Source organism: Pocillopora verrucosa, chromosome 2 (assembly GCF_036669915.1).
Source record: "Pocillopora verrucosa isolate sample1 chromosome 2, ASM3666991v2, whole genome shotgun sequence".
In the NCBI taxonomy this organism is placed as follows: domain Eukaryota; kingdom Metazoa; phylum Cnidaria; class Anthozoa; order Scleractinia; family Pocilloporidae; genus Pocillopora; species Pocillopora verrucosa.
The window spans coordinates 10,714,138-10,730,711 of NC_089313.1; the positions used below are offsets into that span (position 1 = coordinate 10,714,138).

General features: G+C 40.0%; 1 protein-coding gene, 1 long non-coding RNA gene and 1 pseudogene across 2 annotated transcripts; all 3 read right to left on the reverse strand.

The window, feature by feature from the left end:
• Nucleotides 1–576: 576 nt before the first annotated feature.
• On the reverse strand, nucleotides 577–6,642 carry LOC131771304 (follistatin-related protein 5-like; annotated as a pseudogene).
• A 2,600-nt stretch (nucleotides 6,643–9,242) lies between these two features.
• Nucleotides 9,243–13,962, reverse strand: LOC131771274 (follistatin-related protein 5-like). Its single transcript, XM_059087047.2, has 5 exons — nucleotides 13,834–13,962; nucleotides 12,833–12,995; nucleotides 12,114–12,219; nucleotides 11,591–11,756; nucleotides 9,243–10,927 (listed from the first exon to the last, which is right to left on the reverse strand). Exons 1-5 carry the CDS (start codon nucleotides 13,880–13,882, stop codon nucleotides 10,089–10,091), a joined length of 1,323 nt encoding a protein of 440 aa, XP_058943030.2. The 5' UTR covers nucleotides 13,883–13,962; the 3' UTR covers nucleotides 9,243–10,088.
• A 604-nt stretch (nucleotides 13,963–14,566) lies between these two features.
• On the reverse strand, nucleotides 14,567–16,345 carry LOC131771316 (uncharacterized). Its single transcript, XR_009339180.2, has 3 exons — nucleotides 16,255–16,345; nucleotides 15,536–15,612; nucleotides 14,567–15,293 (listed from the first exon to the last, which is right to left on the reverse strand). It is a non-coding gene; the product is annotated as an uncharacterized lncRNA (long non-coding RNA).
• Nucleotides 16,346–16,574: the final 229 nt, after the last annotated feature.

Consider the following 16,574-nt stretch of genomic DNA (forward strand, 5'->3'; position numbering starts at 1 on the left):
AACCTGTGGTTTTATGCTGGGAGAAACACTGACCGCCAACTCAAGTGTCCAGTCAAACAAATGCAACCGTAATAACCACGAATTTTAAAATTTTATCAGCACATTTAACGTCATTGATTATGTAGTGTAGGCGTCGAAAGTCATCCGGGATATTTACTTCGCTGTGTGGTTGGTCCAGAAAACTCGCGCCACTTTCTTAACCGTCAGATGCAAAACCAAAAACCAATCACAACTAGGCACCCCGCGTTTTTCTGTGCTTGAGGCAGTCTGGCTGTTTCTACTTTGAGTTTTAATTGGCTCTTAGATACATCTTTTCTGATTGGTCAATGTGATTTCCTTGGTTTTGGTTTTAGGACAATCAATCGAAGAGTGCTTCGAGCAGATTTGTGACTTCTTTGACCTGTATTACGACCGACATAACACGACGAATGCTACAGACACTTCTTTTTCGACCAAAACTTTGTTGATGCACAGTATTACATTTCCAGAGGGGCTACTCTTGGAATAATTCAAACATTTTAGGGAAGAGTGGGCTTATTATGTGCTCAGAATAATCCACATCTCAAAGATCAGAAAAGTAGTTTATTAAGGACTCGCTTTTCATGATACTAACGTTTATTAACATAAGAAGTACGTCTATTGGTAATATGGTTAATTACCATTATCTAAGCAACTGCATACTTACCCCTACCCTAACCCAACAGTAACCATGGCTTGTTAGCAGTTGACTGTTTTAGGGTTGGGGAGGGGTAGTTGCCCAGATACTGACATAATGGGAGTAGTAGTTGCCCAGATACTGACATAAAGACGGTTTAACTCAGTGTAGTTCATGTAAAATTTAGGGTGTACCTCGTCAGTCACGACTAAGGCGCCACGTTTACACTTGCTCTGAACAGTTCTATGTGCTGTTCCCTTATTTCCTTTTCACTCTCGCTTCACTGGTACTCAGTCAGTCGAGAACGAGGTGAGTTATGTTCTTTCCAGTCGATTAATGATCGGGTACCTGTGATTCAATCAACTCTAGTGGTAGGAAAACATCATTACGAATTACACTTTTCTGTCGTTAGACTGACGACGGTTTCTGCGGTTAAGCTATCTGTTAAAAGCACGGTTAAATGCACGCAACTTTTCAACGCAACATCCTAAAAAATTGTTGCGTGCAACGTGTTGCACACGTTTGGCCAACCTGAAGCAACATGTGGCACGACATTAGTTGGTGTTGGACAAGGTTTGAAAATGGTCAAGTTTTTGTTACAACATTTTCGGATGTTGCAAGATGCTGCGCGTGTTTTGCCAACCCCTTCACAACATCTTCTAACACGATCCAACAATGTTGCAAGACATTCCGTTGAAATGTTGCCTGCGTTTGGCCGGGCCTCTACAATGCTACCGAGGTGTTATTAAAAAAACTGTTGGTTTACTCAACGGTCAATTGTAAAACAAAAAGGAGGGTAATAATTAGCTTTAGTGGTGAAAAATGGATAAACCCTGCGGCGTTCAAAGGAACTGGAAATTGTCGTAAACTTTAGGGTGTACCTCGTCAGTCACGAATAAGGCGTCACGTTTACATGCGCTTCTCTTTTTATCTTTTCACTCTCGCTTCACTGGTGCTCAGTCAGTCGAGAACGAGGTGAGTTATGTTCTCCCCAAACGATTTATGATCAGGTACAATGCACACGTGGTCTTCTGAAATACAAAGTGTTGGTGTTGAATAAGGCTTGAAAATGGTCAAGTTTTTGTAACAACATTTTCGGATATTGCAAGATGCTGCGCGTGTTTTGCCAACCCCTTCACAACATCTTCTAACACGATCCAACAATGTTGCAAGACGTTCCGTTGAAATGTTGCCTGTGTTTGGCCGGGCCTTTACAATGCTGCCAAGTTGTTATTAAAAAACCGTTGGTTTACCCAAACGTCACTTAAACAGCGAAAAGCAGGGTGATAACCAGCTTTAGTGGTGAAAAATGGATAAACCCTGCGGCATTCAAAGGAACTGGAAATTGTCGTAAACTTTAGGGTGTACTTCGTCAGTCACGAATAAGGCGTCACGTTTACATGCTATTTTCTTTTTTCCTTTTCACTCTCGCTTCACTGGTGCTCAGTCAGTCGAGAACGAGGTGAGTTATGTTCTCTCCAACCGATTTATGATCAGGTAAAATGCACACGTGGTCCTCTGAAATACAAAGTGTTGGTGTTGGATAAGGTTTGAAAATGTTCAAGTTTTTGTTACAACATTTTCAGATGTTGCAAGATGCTGCGCGTGCTTTGTCAACCCCTTCACAACATCTTCTAACACGATCCAACAACGTTGCAAAACGATTCGTTGAAATGTTGCCTGCGTTTGGCTGGGCCTTTACAATGCTACCAAGGTGTTATTAAAAAACTGTTGGTTTACCCAACGGTCACTTGAAAAGCAAAAAGCAGGGTGGATAAACCCTGCGGTGTTTAAAGGAATTGGAAATTGTCGTAAACTTTAGAGTGTACCTCGTCAGTCACGAATAAGGCGTCACGTTTACATGCCCTTCTCTTTTTTTCCTTTTCACTCTCGCTTCACTGATGCTCAGTCAGTCGAGAACGAGGTGAGTTATGTTCTCTCCAACCGATTTATGATCAGGTACAATGCACACGTAGTCCTCTGAAATGCCAAGTGTTAGTGTTGGAAAAGGTTTGAAAATGATCAAGTTTCTGTTACAACATTTCGGATGTTGCAAGATGCTGTGCGTGTTTTGCCAACCCCTTCACAACATCTTCTAACACGATCCAACAATGTTGCAAGACGTTCCGTTGAAATGTTGCCTGTGTTTGGCCGGGCCTTTACAATGCTGCCAGGTTGTTATTAAAAAAACCGTTGGTTTACCCAAACGTCACTTGTAAAGCAAAAAGCAGGGTAATAACCAGCTTTAGTGGTGAAAAATGGATAAACCCTGCGGCGTTCAAAGGGACTGGAAATTGTCGTAAAATTTAAGGTCTACTTCGTCAGTCGCGAATAAGGCGTCACGTTTACATGCTGTTCTCTCTTTTCCTTTTCACTCTCGCTTCACTGGTGCTCAGTCAGTCGAAAACGAGGGTCATTTGGTCAAGTTTTTGTTACAACATTTTTGGATGTTGCAAGATGCTGCGCGTGTTTTGCCAACCCCTTCACAACATCTTCTAACACGATCCAACAATGTTACAAGACGTTTCGTTGAAATGTTGCCTGCGTTTGGCCGGGCCTTTACAATGCTACCAAACGTCACTTTGGTTTACCCAAACGTCACTTGTAAAGCAAAAAGCAGGGTAATAATCAGCTTAAGTGGTGAAAAATGGATAAACTCTGCGGCACTCACAGGAACTGGAACTTTTCGACGCACGGCAATCATGCTCAAGCCCTGGACTACCCCTTGCACCATGCCCTCTAACTCACGGTTGGCTATGTTGATTACGGCGACGGAATTATTAACCGTAGCTGGTGTTACCATCCAAGGCCCTGCTACGACCAGAGAACGGCTCACAGAATGCATACCAGGTGCCGTCAGCACACTCCCGACCCCATCAATGTAGCTCACTCGAAGAGAATCTAGATCCAACACTGCAATCTTATCGAGGTATACGAGGCTGATGTAAGCAACAGAGAGAATCTTGGGGTCGAACACTAGTCGACTGACACCTCCAGGGATTTTCATCGTGGGTTTTTGAATTGGAGCGCTGTCCTTACCAGAAACGACAAGAATGACCACTTGACTGGTGAGGAGCATGTTGATTGATTCGTTGACGGATTTGTAAAGGGTTACAATGTACCGGCCGTATTTAGAAGCGTAGGGACGTCCTGTGAAATTATAGCTTCGGACAACCTGATCAGTAGCTATGTCAAGCTCCAGGAGTGTCTTGGATCCCCTGCAGTCAAAAAAGCCGTGCTTGTTGACCGGGCTGTACGCAAAGTTGAAAGTTCCTCTACAGCCATAGTTTGATACATTCACGAAGTCTTTGTATGTCTTAGATGACAAGTCGAGTTGATGAATACCTGGGTTGAACATATGTGTTACGTAGCCTAAGTTTCCACCCGCTATTTGCTGGTCGGCGTACATGTAACCATGCGTCCAGCCTATGAGAATGAGTAAAGAACGATTTAATGGAGAGTGTAAAATGTCACTATGGCAACGTGTGGGAAAATGTTGCCCAAAAAAACGAACCTTCTTTCATCCCTTAGAGTTTCCCCGGTAGCTCGATGCGTTAACCGTTTTTGATAGTGCGATATCTTCCTTGTAGCATAACATATGGATGTAGTGTTAATTTCAAAGTAAAAACGAGACCAAATTGCTGTCGAAATTTCCTTGCCAAAAGGACGTAGTGTATAAATTTTTTAAAACGCACGTGCTGTGCTATTGTTTTGCTCATTAGATTTTTTGTTTCGCCATGTTCTCGTTGCCGTCGCTGTCGTGATTTTCTTAAAGTCCCTAATAATGTGAAAGAACTGGGTCACGATCAGTTGAATCCGAGCTTGGTGGCTTGTTCTGCAAGAGCTCATAGAGGTTCCTGAAGCATTATGGGATTTGGGGTCAATGCATCTCCCACTGGATGGGTTGGATTTCTTGAGTTAGATTTGGGACTGTCTATTCTAATGTACTTTTTAAATTCTGTGACTATCAGAAAAAAAAACAAACAAACAAGAAAAAACAAGGAAAATACTGTTGTGTGCATTAATGAACGATGATTTGATACAAGAGAACATCATCTCATATTGTTTTTTAAGATGTTATATCTACGTCTCTTGGTTACTTACCCGGTTGCACATGCGCCTTAATGGCGGTATGTGTCTTCTTCAGACTTCCCGCGATACTGATGACGTCAAACGTAGACTTCGTCCACGTGTGAACCCAGACCTCCTCTAGCCAGGGAAGGTAGTACAAGTCATAAGGATATCCCCGGTTGGAATTGTTTCTTTAACCTTCAAAGGCAAGGATATCTCTTCAGTACATCTTAAGATATTTTAAGATCTTGAAAGAAACGTATAGGTGAAATAATCTTCTTTCCCTCCGGTGAGCGGGGTTCACAGACCATGCACATTACCTAATCGTTTGAAAATGTCAGTTATAAAAAAAGACAAAACTTCGCTTTGCAAGAATAAAGCGCAAAAAAAGGGAAAATACTGAGAAATATTCAAGAAGTGTATGACTTAAAGCTTAGGCATGTCATTTAATCAGGCGGCCCTTTACCCTTCAGACCTGGATCACTTTTATTTCTACTGGTGAGCAATATACAATAGCGCCCCAGATATATCATTATGCTAATAACTTGTTATTCCTAATCGCACCTCTTGTTTTTCCACATCAATAACATGAACTCGATTCCCAGGACTGTCGCTGAAGAAAATCAGTTCATCCTTAACAGAAGTAACTCCTCCAAAAGAACACTTTTTCCTAGAATAACGAGAAAACAGAATTATTATTGAAAAGCACAGCGTGTTTACGTCGGGGAAGATTCGTTCCACTTGACGCTCAGTCGTTTGGTCGAATTGTCTGTACGGAAATGTCGGTAAATCGGGATATTTAAATTCTCTTTTAATGTCTGTTTAAATTATTTTTTTTTACATTAAGGTTTACAGCCTTACCTGGAAAAGCGATCGTTTGACTTAGTGCAGATATCATCAGTGATATTATGCAAAACTTTTTTGCTCTTCGGATCAATGATTTCAACGCCCTCGGATCCAAATACGTAAACTAGGTGTTCGGGTGTATTTGACAAGACTGATGCTTCTTTTACACTAAAACAAACTAAAACGAAATGAAGCAAAAGTTAGTGTGCACAGAAAAAACACTTCTGATAGGAGGCAAAATTTTGTTTCCGTAAACGTTACTTTGTAGCGGCTTGTCGAAAATCACACATTGAGTGGAAGACATACACCTAATCCGATGATAATATATACAATTCGTGCGGATATCGGCGAGTTGCGTATTATTTTTTCGAGCCCCGTTTTTGTATTTTTAGCACGTTTTTCCTAGCCCCACTTTTTAATCCTGTGATCTATTACTGTTCAGACGCACGGCAACATGGAATCTGGGATTTTTCAATGATGTAGCTCCTTTAACTATTTCTGGAATATTCCAAATGCTGCGCTTAAGTTACTCGAAACAATCTCCAGCTCTGGGAGGTTACGTGTTTCAGGTTTCGATGATTCATGGTTTCGTGGTAATCAGAGACAAACAGGCTCCGGGCATAGTTACAGGGAACAATCTTTGGGACATGAATGTTAAGAGTTCGGAATAGGATAACAACCTGGGGTAAGGATTACGATGTCTGTGAACAGATCGAAAGTACCATAAGTTTGAGGTTAGAGAGGCTTTTAGAAAAAGCGTTAAATTAGCTCATATGAATTCTGTCGAAAATGACCGTGGAATCGCCCCTAGCTCAACGTTAAGGCCAATATCAATCGCACGAGACAACACAGACTACTTGTTGAACGCGCGGAACAAACAATCAACGCGGTGTAATATGTTGAAGAACAGCAGAACCCCATGTTTGTAAAGACTTACCAGTTGCAACAAAAGTTAATCCAAGAAGGAAAACTTTCGCTGAAAGCATTTTTTAACAGGTGTTGGCTCGATTTGATACGAGAATCTGTCAATGTGGTAGTGAAAATTTTAAGACTGGCCACTCCTAGAGACAGGCAGATGTTAAAAATAAACACACCTTAAATGGTTTGTGACGTACTTTTATGTTTTGCAATATAATTTGTGGCAAAGTCACGCTATCGTCAAATCGCACTCGCGCTTTTAATGGGAAAGGATTAAGTTGAACCTCCGGCGATCAATCGACAACAAATTACAGAGCACAACTTACATGGGATAGATAAGCCACAAAAGCCCTTTTGTAATGAAGAGAAATTCTTGTTATTTTGTTGCTTCGTGCGGCTAAAAACGAAACATTACATCATATGCTATACTTGGGTCTTATAGAAATTTTGACAAGCTCGACCGAACTTTCAGTAGGTTGGATAAAAATGAGCATATTTAAAAATATTGTCAAAAGCACTTGAAATTTTGGGACAACTACTCATCTTCAACTTCAATGTTATTGAAAAGTGTTTCTTTTAGTCAAGGCTAAAGGTTTTTGAAAGTTCCCTCATTTTCTAAGTCTGATAGAGGGAGTTTCCTGGTTTTACCTGTCTTTTCTAGTTGTCGACTTCTTTGAACCTGAAGAAAATCTCTTAAAGTAGTCGTGTTGTTGTTGTTGTTTTTGTAGCCCTTACGCAAGTTTTAAGATTGATATGTCTGCGAGTCCGCATCCGCATATGTAGTTTTTAGATTAAGGTGTCTAAATAGAGGACATAAAACAGTAGTTCGGCCAACTGTTCCGAATTCGGGCCTCTCGGACCCGAGTCCAGCGCGTTAACCGTTTTCCCCTTCTTGTCATTACTAGTGGTTGGCTGATCAGATGAAACAGAGAATGAAGAAGAACTGAAACGACACGTGTAGACTCTTGATACCTTTCGCATCTAATTACATATTTAAATCAAAGAACTCAGCACAAAGAAGCTTCTTAAACTTCCAACATGGAAATAAAGCAAATTTTCATAACAAAAACGGTATTTTCCGCCCAAAAAAAGTTTTATTTCAACTTTACTAAAGTTCGTAAATTAACAAAAACCCTTCGTTTTAAATAAAAGCGCCCTGATTTTACACTCAGTTATCACGAAGACATCGTTTTCTTCTATAAGGAAGATATAAGATATCATGTTTTCGGAACAAGATAACTTTTGATATTTTATCAATATCTGAACAGTTGTTTAACCGAAAGTGTAGCAAAGATAGATAAACGAATAGAAACTACGTGTGTGGGTTAAGCTGATATAAGGATATCGATCGGACGAAGATGAATTATAAAAGATCATTGAAGTTGCAAAAGTATCAAAGAAAGAAGTGAGAGCAAAGCCTAAATTCAGTGCTTCTGTTGTTTAGAGCACTGCATCAGTATCACGGAATGTTTATATGTTAAAACTCGTTTATACAGTGCACTAAAGCTGTGAAAGTGGCATGATAACACTGATACAACGGCCCATGACAACAGACAAAGAATTCTCCCTGTTGGAAAAACTTCTCAGATCTCACCCTAAATAAAGATACCAAGCTAGTGTGGCTCTCTCGGAATAAAACAACGTTCAGTTTTGACTCAAACGTTTATTTTCAGAGCGGCCTCTAGAAGCCTGCACTTGGTCAGCGGTATTCGTTGTTTGCCGGCGCGCAGTCTACTCTCCTTTTATGATAACGTCATTCCGGTCATGGTTAAGCTACCAGTCCCAGACCCATGGAGAAGAATTATTATACGCAGATGGCAAGGCATATCTAGAAGATATATTTTGCAGTTAACATCATGTTATTACTGGTTTGTGCAAAAATTGACTTCATTTATTTGAGTTAGATACGTTGATCAAAGTTAAGGGATTGGTAAGTACTCGTCTCGCTCTGTTTATTTTGGCTCATTTTGAGTACTTTTTTAGAACATCACAGGCCAAGAGAATGAAAGCGGTAAATAGAACAAGGGAAATCAAATTACTGTCAAGCATCCTTACCTGTATGGAATTCTGCCGTTACTTGTCGTCACAATAATCATTGTATCCATGTACGTCACGTCTTTTCCAATCTAACCTAGGGAAACTAGCATTGCTTAATAGAAAGCGGATATTTACTGCGGATATTGCGGCAACGAAACGTTCAGGGGGTCTGGTTTCTATCTTCTTGCCATTTTAATCTATGGAGATGCAATAAAATGAATTCGTAATTAAAAAAAAAAACAGTGAAATTCTTGAGTCTGACCAATGGACCAATGAAACTAGGCAAACCCCATTGCATCTATAAAAGCGAAAACATGCATACAAATTTAAGAAACCTTATTTCATTTCCAGCATTTCCATTTTGTAATGCACTTACTCATTGCAAAATTCCACTTCACCCTCAACAGTTTAAAGCTTGAGTGAGCCGCTTTCTGCTAAGTACATTAATTCCTTGTTTGCAAAAGCTGTCCGTTTGGTTTTGGTTTTACGAAAATCAATCGAAGAGTGCTTCAGGCAGATTTGTGACTCCCTTGACCTGTATTACAATCGGAAGCAATTCGTACATAACATTACGAATACTACAAACACTTCTTTTTCGACCAAAACTTTGTTGATGCACAGAATTACATTTCCAGAGGGGTTACTCTTGGAATAATTCAAACATTTTAAGGAAGAGTGGGCTTATCGTGTGCTCAGAATAATTCACATCTCAAAGAACAGAAAAGTAAGTTTATTAAGGACTCGTTTTTAACTGACACTAACATTTATTAACATAAGTATCAAGTCTATTGGTAATATGGATTAATGCCATTATCTAAGCAACTGAATACTTGCCCCTCCCCTAACTCAACAATAACCATGACTTGTTATCAGTTGATTGTTCTAAGGTTGTGGGAGGAGTAGGTGCGCAGTTGCCCAGATACTGACATTGATCCGATAATATGGGTCAGGTTTTTTTTCTGATTCTACTATGCCCCATCATTGACTTGTCTAAAGACGGTTTAACCCAGTGGAGTTCATGGAAATTTTGGATGTAGTTCGTCAGTCTCGTATAAATCGTCAAGTGTACACCTGCTCTGACCAGTTCAATGTGCTGTTCCCTTTTTTCTTTTCACACTCGTTTCACTGGTTCTCTTCAAGTCAGTCGAGAACGAGGCGATTCAATCAATTCTAGTAGTAAGCAAAAAAAATCTTTACGAAGTGCACTTTTCTGTCGTTAAACTGACAGCGGTTTCTGCGGTTTCTATCCATTAAAGGCAAGGTCAAATGCACGCAACATCTCAACGCAACATTTTGCAACTTTGTTATGTGCAATGTGTTGCATGAGTTCGGCCACCCTGTAGCAACATGGAGCAATTTGGTGTTGGATAAAGCTTAAAATGGTCTAATTTTTGTTGCAACATTTTTGGATGTTGCAAGATGCTGCGTGCGCTAGCCAGTTCCTTCACAATATCCAATAACACGATCCTACAATGTTGCAAGATGTTGCATTGAAATGTTGTGTGCGTTTGGTCGATCGGGCCTTCATAATACTACCAAGGTGTTATGAAAAATTGTTGGTTTACCCAACGGTTACTTGTAAAGCAAATAGTAAGGTAATAATCAGCTTAAGAGGTGAAAAATAAATAAACTCTGCAGCGTTTAAAGGACCAGGAATTTTTTGACGCACGGCAATCATGCGCAAGCCTTGGACGACCCCTTGCACCATGCCCTCTAGCTCACGGTTGGCTATGTTGATTACGGCGACGGAATTATTAGCTGTAGCTGGTGTTACCATCCAAGGCCCTGCTACGACCAGAGAACGGCTCACAGAATGCATACCAGGTGCCGTCAGCACACTACCGACCCCATCAATGTAGCTCACTCGAAGAGAATCCAGATCCAACACTGCAATCTTATCAAGGTACACGAGGCTGATGTAAGCAACAGAGAGAATCTTGGGGTCGAACACTAGTCGACTGACACCTCCGGGGATTTTCACAGTGGATTTTTGAATTGGAGCGCTGTCCTTACCAGAAACGACAAGAATGACCACTTCACTGGTGAGGAGCATGTTGATTGATTCGTTGACGGATTTGTAAAGGGTTACAATGTACCGGCCGTATTTAGAAGCGTAGGGACGTCCTGTGAAATTATAGCTTCGGACAACTTGATCAGTAGCTATGTCAAGCTCCAGGAGTGTCTTGGATCCCCTGCAGTCAAAAAAGCCGTGCTTGTTGACCGGGCTGTACGCAAAGTTGAAAGTTCCTCTACAGCCATAGTTTGATACATTCACGAAGTCTTTGTATGTCTTAGATGACAAGTCGAGTTGATGAATACCTGGGTTGAACATATGTGTTACGTAGCCTAAGTTTCCATCCGCTATTTGCTGGTCGGCGTACATGTAACCATGTGTCCAGCCTATAAGAATGAGTGAAGAACGATTTAATGGAGAGTGTAACATTTCACTATAGCAACGTGTAAGAAAAAGTTTCCGAAAAAACGGACCTTCTTTCATCCCCTTAGAGTTTTCCCGGTAGCTCGATGCGTTAACCGTTTCTGATGGTGCGATATCTTCCTTGCAGCATAACATGTGGATGTAGTGATAATTTCAAAGTAAAAACGAGACTTAATTGCTGTCGAAATTTCCTTGCCAAGAGGACGTAAAGAAATGTACAAACTCTGTGTGCTATTTTTCTACTCATTAGCTTTTTTGCCAGGTTCTCACTGCCATCGCTGTCGTGATTTTCTTTAAGTCCCTAATAATAGGAAAGAACTGGGTCACGATCAGTTGAATCCGCAAGAGCTTGGTAGCTTGTCCTGCAAGAGCTCATAGAGGTTTCTGAAGCATTATGGGATTTGGGTCCAAGCATCTCTTATTGGATGGGATGGATCTCTTTACATGGTTAGACTTAGAACTATCTATTGTGATGTACTTTTTAAATTCTGTAATCATCAGGAAAAAAAGAAAGAAAAAACGATGAAAATGCCGTTGTGTTCATTAATTAACAATGATTTGATACAAGAGAACATTATTTCATATTGTTTTTTACGATTTTATATCTACGTCTTTGTGGTACTTACCCGGTTGCACATGCGCTTTAATGGCGGTATGTGTCTTCCTAAGACTTCCCGCGGTACTGATGACGTCAAACGTAGAGCTCGTCCAGGCGTGAACCCAGACCTCCTCTAACCAGGGAAGGTAGTACAAGTCATAAGGATATCCCCCAGTTTTAATTGTCTCTTTCACCTTCAAAGGCAAGGATATCTCTTAAGTACATCTTTAGATATTTTAAGATCTTGAAAGGAACGCATAGTTGCAACAAATCTTTCTTCCCCTCTGGTGAGCGGGGCTTACAGACCATGCACATTACCTAATTGTTTGAAAATGTCAGTTATAAAAAAAAACCAAACTTTGCTTTGCAATAATAAAGCGCAAAAAAAGGGGAAAATACTGAGAAATATTCAGGAAGTGTATGACTTAAAGCTAAGGTATGTCATTTAATCAGGCTGGTGGATTTTTCTCTTTTTATTTTTCTTGGTGAGCAATATACAAAAGCGCCCCAGATATGTCATTATGCTAATGAATTGTTATTCCTAATCGCACCTCTTGTTTTTCCACATCAATAACATGAACTCGATTCCCAGGACTGTCGCTGAAGAAAATCAGTTCATCCTTAACAGAAATAACTCCTCCAAAAGAACAATTTTTCCTAGAATAACGAGCAAACGGAATCGTTATTGAAAAGCAGTGTGTCTACGTCGGGGAAAATTCGTACCACTTAACGCTCAGTCGTTTGGTCGAATTGTCTGTACGGATTTCTGTCTGTTTGTCAGTCTGTCTGTCAGAAATGTCGGTCTTGGCCCAATTTTTCAAAGACCGATTAGCCCTAACCCAGGGTTAAATTTTAATTCAGGTTTCTTTATTTCTTTGTTCAAAAGTCTTTTAGGGAAAATTTAAATTTTAATTCAGGTTTCTTTATTTCTTTGTTCAAAAGTCTTTTAGGGAAAATTTTCACAGTTCTCTTTAGAAAATCCAATGATGAAATTGCAAGCAAAAAGATTTAAATTGAACTTTCTCTTAAAGCTTTCGGATCTGAAATCAAATTTCGCACTAAACCTGGGTTACCTTTACCCAGCTTTGAACAACCCGAGCCAGGTCAATGAATCGATCGGCCTATATGTCTGTAGCTCGGATGGTCGGCCTGTTCATCAATTTTTTTTACTTGCTGGTGTGCCTGTTTGACCGTGTGGGATATTATTGGTAAAATCGGGATATTTCTATAGAATTATCCTTTTAACATGTTTAAGGGTTTACAGCCTTACTTGGAAAAACGATTGTTTGACTTAGTGCAGATACCGTCAGTGATCTTGTGCAACACTTCTTTGCTCTTCGGGTCTATGATGTCGACGCCCTCGGATCCAAATACGTAAACCAATTGTTCGGGTGTATTTGACAAGACCGATGCTTCTTTTACACTAAAACAAACTAAAACGAAATGAAGCAAAAGTTAATTTGAACAGAAAAAAAAAACTTCTAAGAGGAGGCAAAATTTAGTCCCCGCAGACGTTCCTTAGTATCGGCTTGTCGAAAATCACGCAATGAGTGGAAGACATACACCTAATCTGGTGATAACATATACAATATGCGCGGATATCGGCGAGTTGCGTGGTATTTTTCCGAGCCCTGTTTTTATGTTCGTAACAAGTTTTTCCGAGCCCCACTTTTTCATTCGTTCTCAGCTGCACCACATTTTGATGTCATCTGTGATCTATTACTGTTCAGACGCACGGCAACATGGAATCTGGGATTTTGCATTGATGTAGCTCCTTTAACTATTTCTGGACTGATTCCAAATGCTGCTGGTTCCAAATGCTGTTGGTTTCAAATACTGCTGGTTCCAGATGCTGTACGAGGTTACACGAAACAATCTCCAGCTCTGGGAGGTAAGTGTTACAGGTTTCGATGATTCATGGTTTCGTGCCAATGAGAAACAAGCAGGCTCATACCTTAGTTACAGGGAACAATCTTTGGGACATGAATGTTTATGGTTCGGAATAAAACAGTAACCTGGGTTAAGGATTGCGGCGTCTTTGAAGATCGAAAACACCATAAGTTTGAAATTAGGGGGGCTTTTAGAAAAAGCGTTAAATCAGTTCATGTGAATTCTGTCGAAAATAACGATGGAATCGCCCCCAACTCGACGTTATGGCTAATATCAATCTTACGAGACAACACAGACTACTTGTTGAACACCCGGAATATACAATCAACGCAGTGTCATATTTTGAAGAACAGCATCACACCATGTTTTGTAAAAACTTACCAGTTGCAAAAAAAGTAAATACAAGAAGAAAAACCTTCGCTGAAAGCATTTTCAACAAGCACTGGCTCGATATGATACGAGAATCCGTCAACGTGGTGGTGAATATTGAAGATGGCTGCCTCAGGAATCGTGAATATGCTGAAAATAATCATACCTTAAATGGCCTATGACGTATACTTTCATGTTTCGCCATATCATCAATAGCAAAGTCACGCTTTCGTCAAATCGCACACGCGCTTTCATTGGAAAAGGATTAAGTTGAAGGTCGGGCGGTCAGTCGACAACGAATTAAAGAGCACAGCTGTTGCGTGCAGCTGAAACGAAACGTTACATCATATACTACACTTGGGTCTGATCGAGATTTGGATAACCTTGACCGAGCTTTCCGTTTCAAGTCTTAAGATTCATATGTCTGCAAGTCCGCGCATGGGGTTTTTTAGCCTAAAGAACATAAAACAATAGTCCGGCTAATTCCAAATTCAGGCTTCTCAGACCCAAGTCCAGCGCGTCAACCGTTGTGCCACAACTTTACCCTTCCTGTTATTAGTAGTGGTTGGTTGACCAGACGACACAGAGAATAAAGAAGAACTGAAACGACAGGTTAAGACTCTTGAAACCTTCCGCATCTAATTACACATTTAAATCAAAGAACTCAGCGCCTAGAGAAGCTTCTTAAACTTCCAACTTGGGGATAAAGCAAGTTCTCATAACAAAAAATTGTTTTCTGCACAAAAACAGTTTTATTTCAACCTTACTAAAGTTCGTAAATTAACAAAAACCCTTCGTTTTAAATTTAATAAAACCGCCGTGATTTCACCCTCAGTTACTACGACGACATCGTTTTCTTCACTAACGAAGATATAAGATATCATGTTTTCAGAACAAGATAACTTCCGACATTTAATCAATATCTAAACAGTTGTTTAACCGTAAGTAGTGTAGCAAAGATAGATAACCAAATAGAAACTACGTGTGTGGGTTAGCTTGATGAGGATATCGATCGGACAAAGATGAATTATAGAAGATCATTGAAGTTGCAAGTATATCTAAGAAAGAAGCGAGAGCAAAGCCTAAATTCAGTGCTTTTGATGTTTTGAGCACTGCATTAGTATCACGGAATGGTTATACATTAAAACCCGTCTATACAGTGCATTTGAGCTGTGAAAGCGGCAAGATGGCCCGTCAACAACAGACAAAGAATTCGCCCTGTTTGAAAAACTTCTCAGCCTAAATAAAGATACCAAGCCAGTGTAGCTCTCTCGGGATAAAACTACGTTCAGTTTTGACCCAAGTGTTTATTTTCGGAGCGGCCTTTGGAGGCCTGCTCTTGGTCAACGGTTTTCGTTGTTTGCTGATGCGCAGTCTCCTCTCCTTTTATTATAACGTCATTCTGGCCATGACTGAGCCACCAGTCCCAGGCCCATGGGGAACAATTATTGTACGCAGATGGTAAGGCATATCTAGAAGATATGTTTTGCAGTTAACATCATGTTATAATGGTTCGTATAAAAGTTGACTTCATATATTTGAGCTCACTTAATCAGCTATGCTGGTCAAAGTTAAATGATAGATAGGTACTCGTCTCGCTCTGTTTATTTTGTGTCATTTTGAGAACTTTTTTAGAACCTCACAGGCCAAGAGAATGAAAGCAGTAAGAGGAACAAGGGAATATTTTTCTCAAATTAATGTCAAGCATCCTTACCTGTGTGGAATTTTGCCGCTACTTGTCGCAACAATAACCATTGTATCCATGTGCGTCACGTCTTTTTCCAATTCAACCTAGGGAAATGAGCATTGCTTAATAGAAAGCGCATATTTTCTGCGGATATTGGGACAACGAAACGTTTGGGGGGTCTGGTTTCTATCTTCTTGCCATTTTAATCTATGGAGATGCAATAAAGTGAATCGTAGTTAAGAAAAAAAATGAAGGTGAAACTCTAGAGTCTGACAACTGGACCAATGAATTAGGCAAACCACATTGCATCTATAAAAGCGAAAACGTGCGTACAAATCTAAGAAACCTTAAAAATCCTTGTCAGCCGGGAGTATTACGCATACACTTTCTCTAAAACAAGTATCGTTATGCTCAAAGCTCCCTTTAAGGCGATCACGATGGACTTGGAGGCTAATAACAATGTGCTGAAGTCACAGAATACAACCTCTTTTCAGTATTACCGACTGAAGCACAACTCAACCTTTCAATGACTAATAACATTGCAATCTTCTTTTTAGGAATCAAAAGTGCAATTTTTATTCAAAACACAATCTTTAAATCAATGTTTTTATGCACATTGTGCTGTAAAAGTCTGTGTTCGTTTTATAGATCAGAAATCATCTTTTTCTAAAAAACCTTGAATGCACTTCTCTTTTCGTCAAAACTCATTTCAGAACTTGCCTAAAAATTAGAGTCTTCTGACTTACCTGCTCAACGCCTAATATTCGGCTCGAGCTAATCTTGCAATGGTGATCGATTTGGCTTTGATAACGAATAGGGCAGGATGTAACAGCAAAGCTGTTTGCTATACTCTTTGAAAATGTCGAGCTTCGCGTTGTTTATAGACGCTTATTTATATTAGAGGTTAATTCCACCTGTTAAAAACCCTTCCTAGGGGTAAATATTTTTCATGTTAGTTCGTGACTTACCAATTAGTGTTTCTAGTTCCAAAACATCAAGAAGGCTATGGTTATGCTCATAGTTCCCTTAAAAAAAAATAACTGATAAATAAAACGATGGCTGCATT

Coding starts and splice junctions, on each gene's coding strand:
- LOC131771274 (XM_059087047.2), bottom strand. CDS start 13,882: ATGCTTTCAGCGAAGGTTTTTCTTCTTGTATTTACTTTTTTTGCAACT. Junction 12,220..12,832: donor TCAAACAATCGTTTTTCCAA/GTAAGGCTGTAA, acceptor TCGTTATTCTAG/GAAAAATTGTTCTTTTGGAG. Junction 11,757..12,113: donor TTGATGTGGAAAAACAAGAG/GTGCGATTAGGA, acceptor TTGCCTTTGAAG/GTGAAAGAGACAATTAAAAC.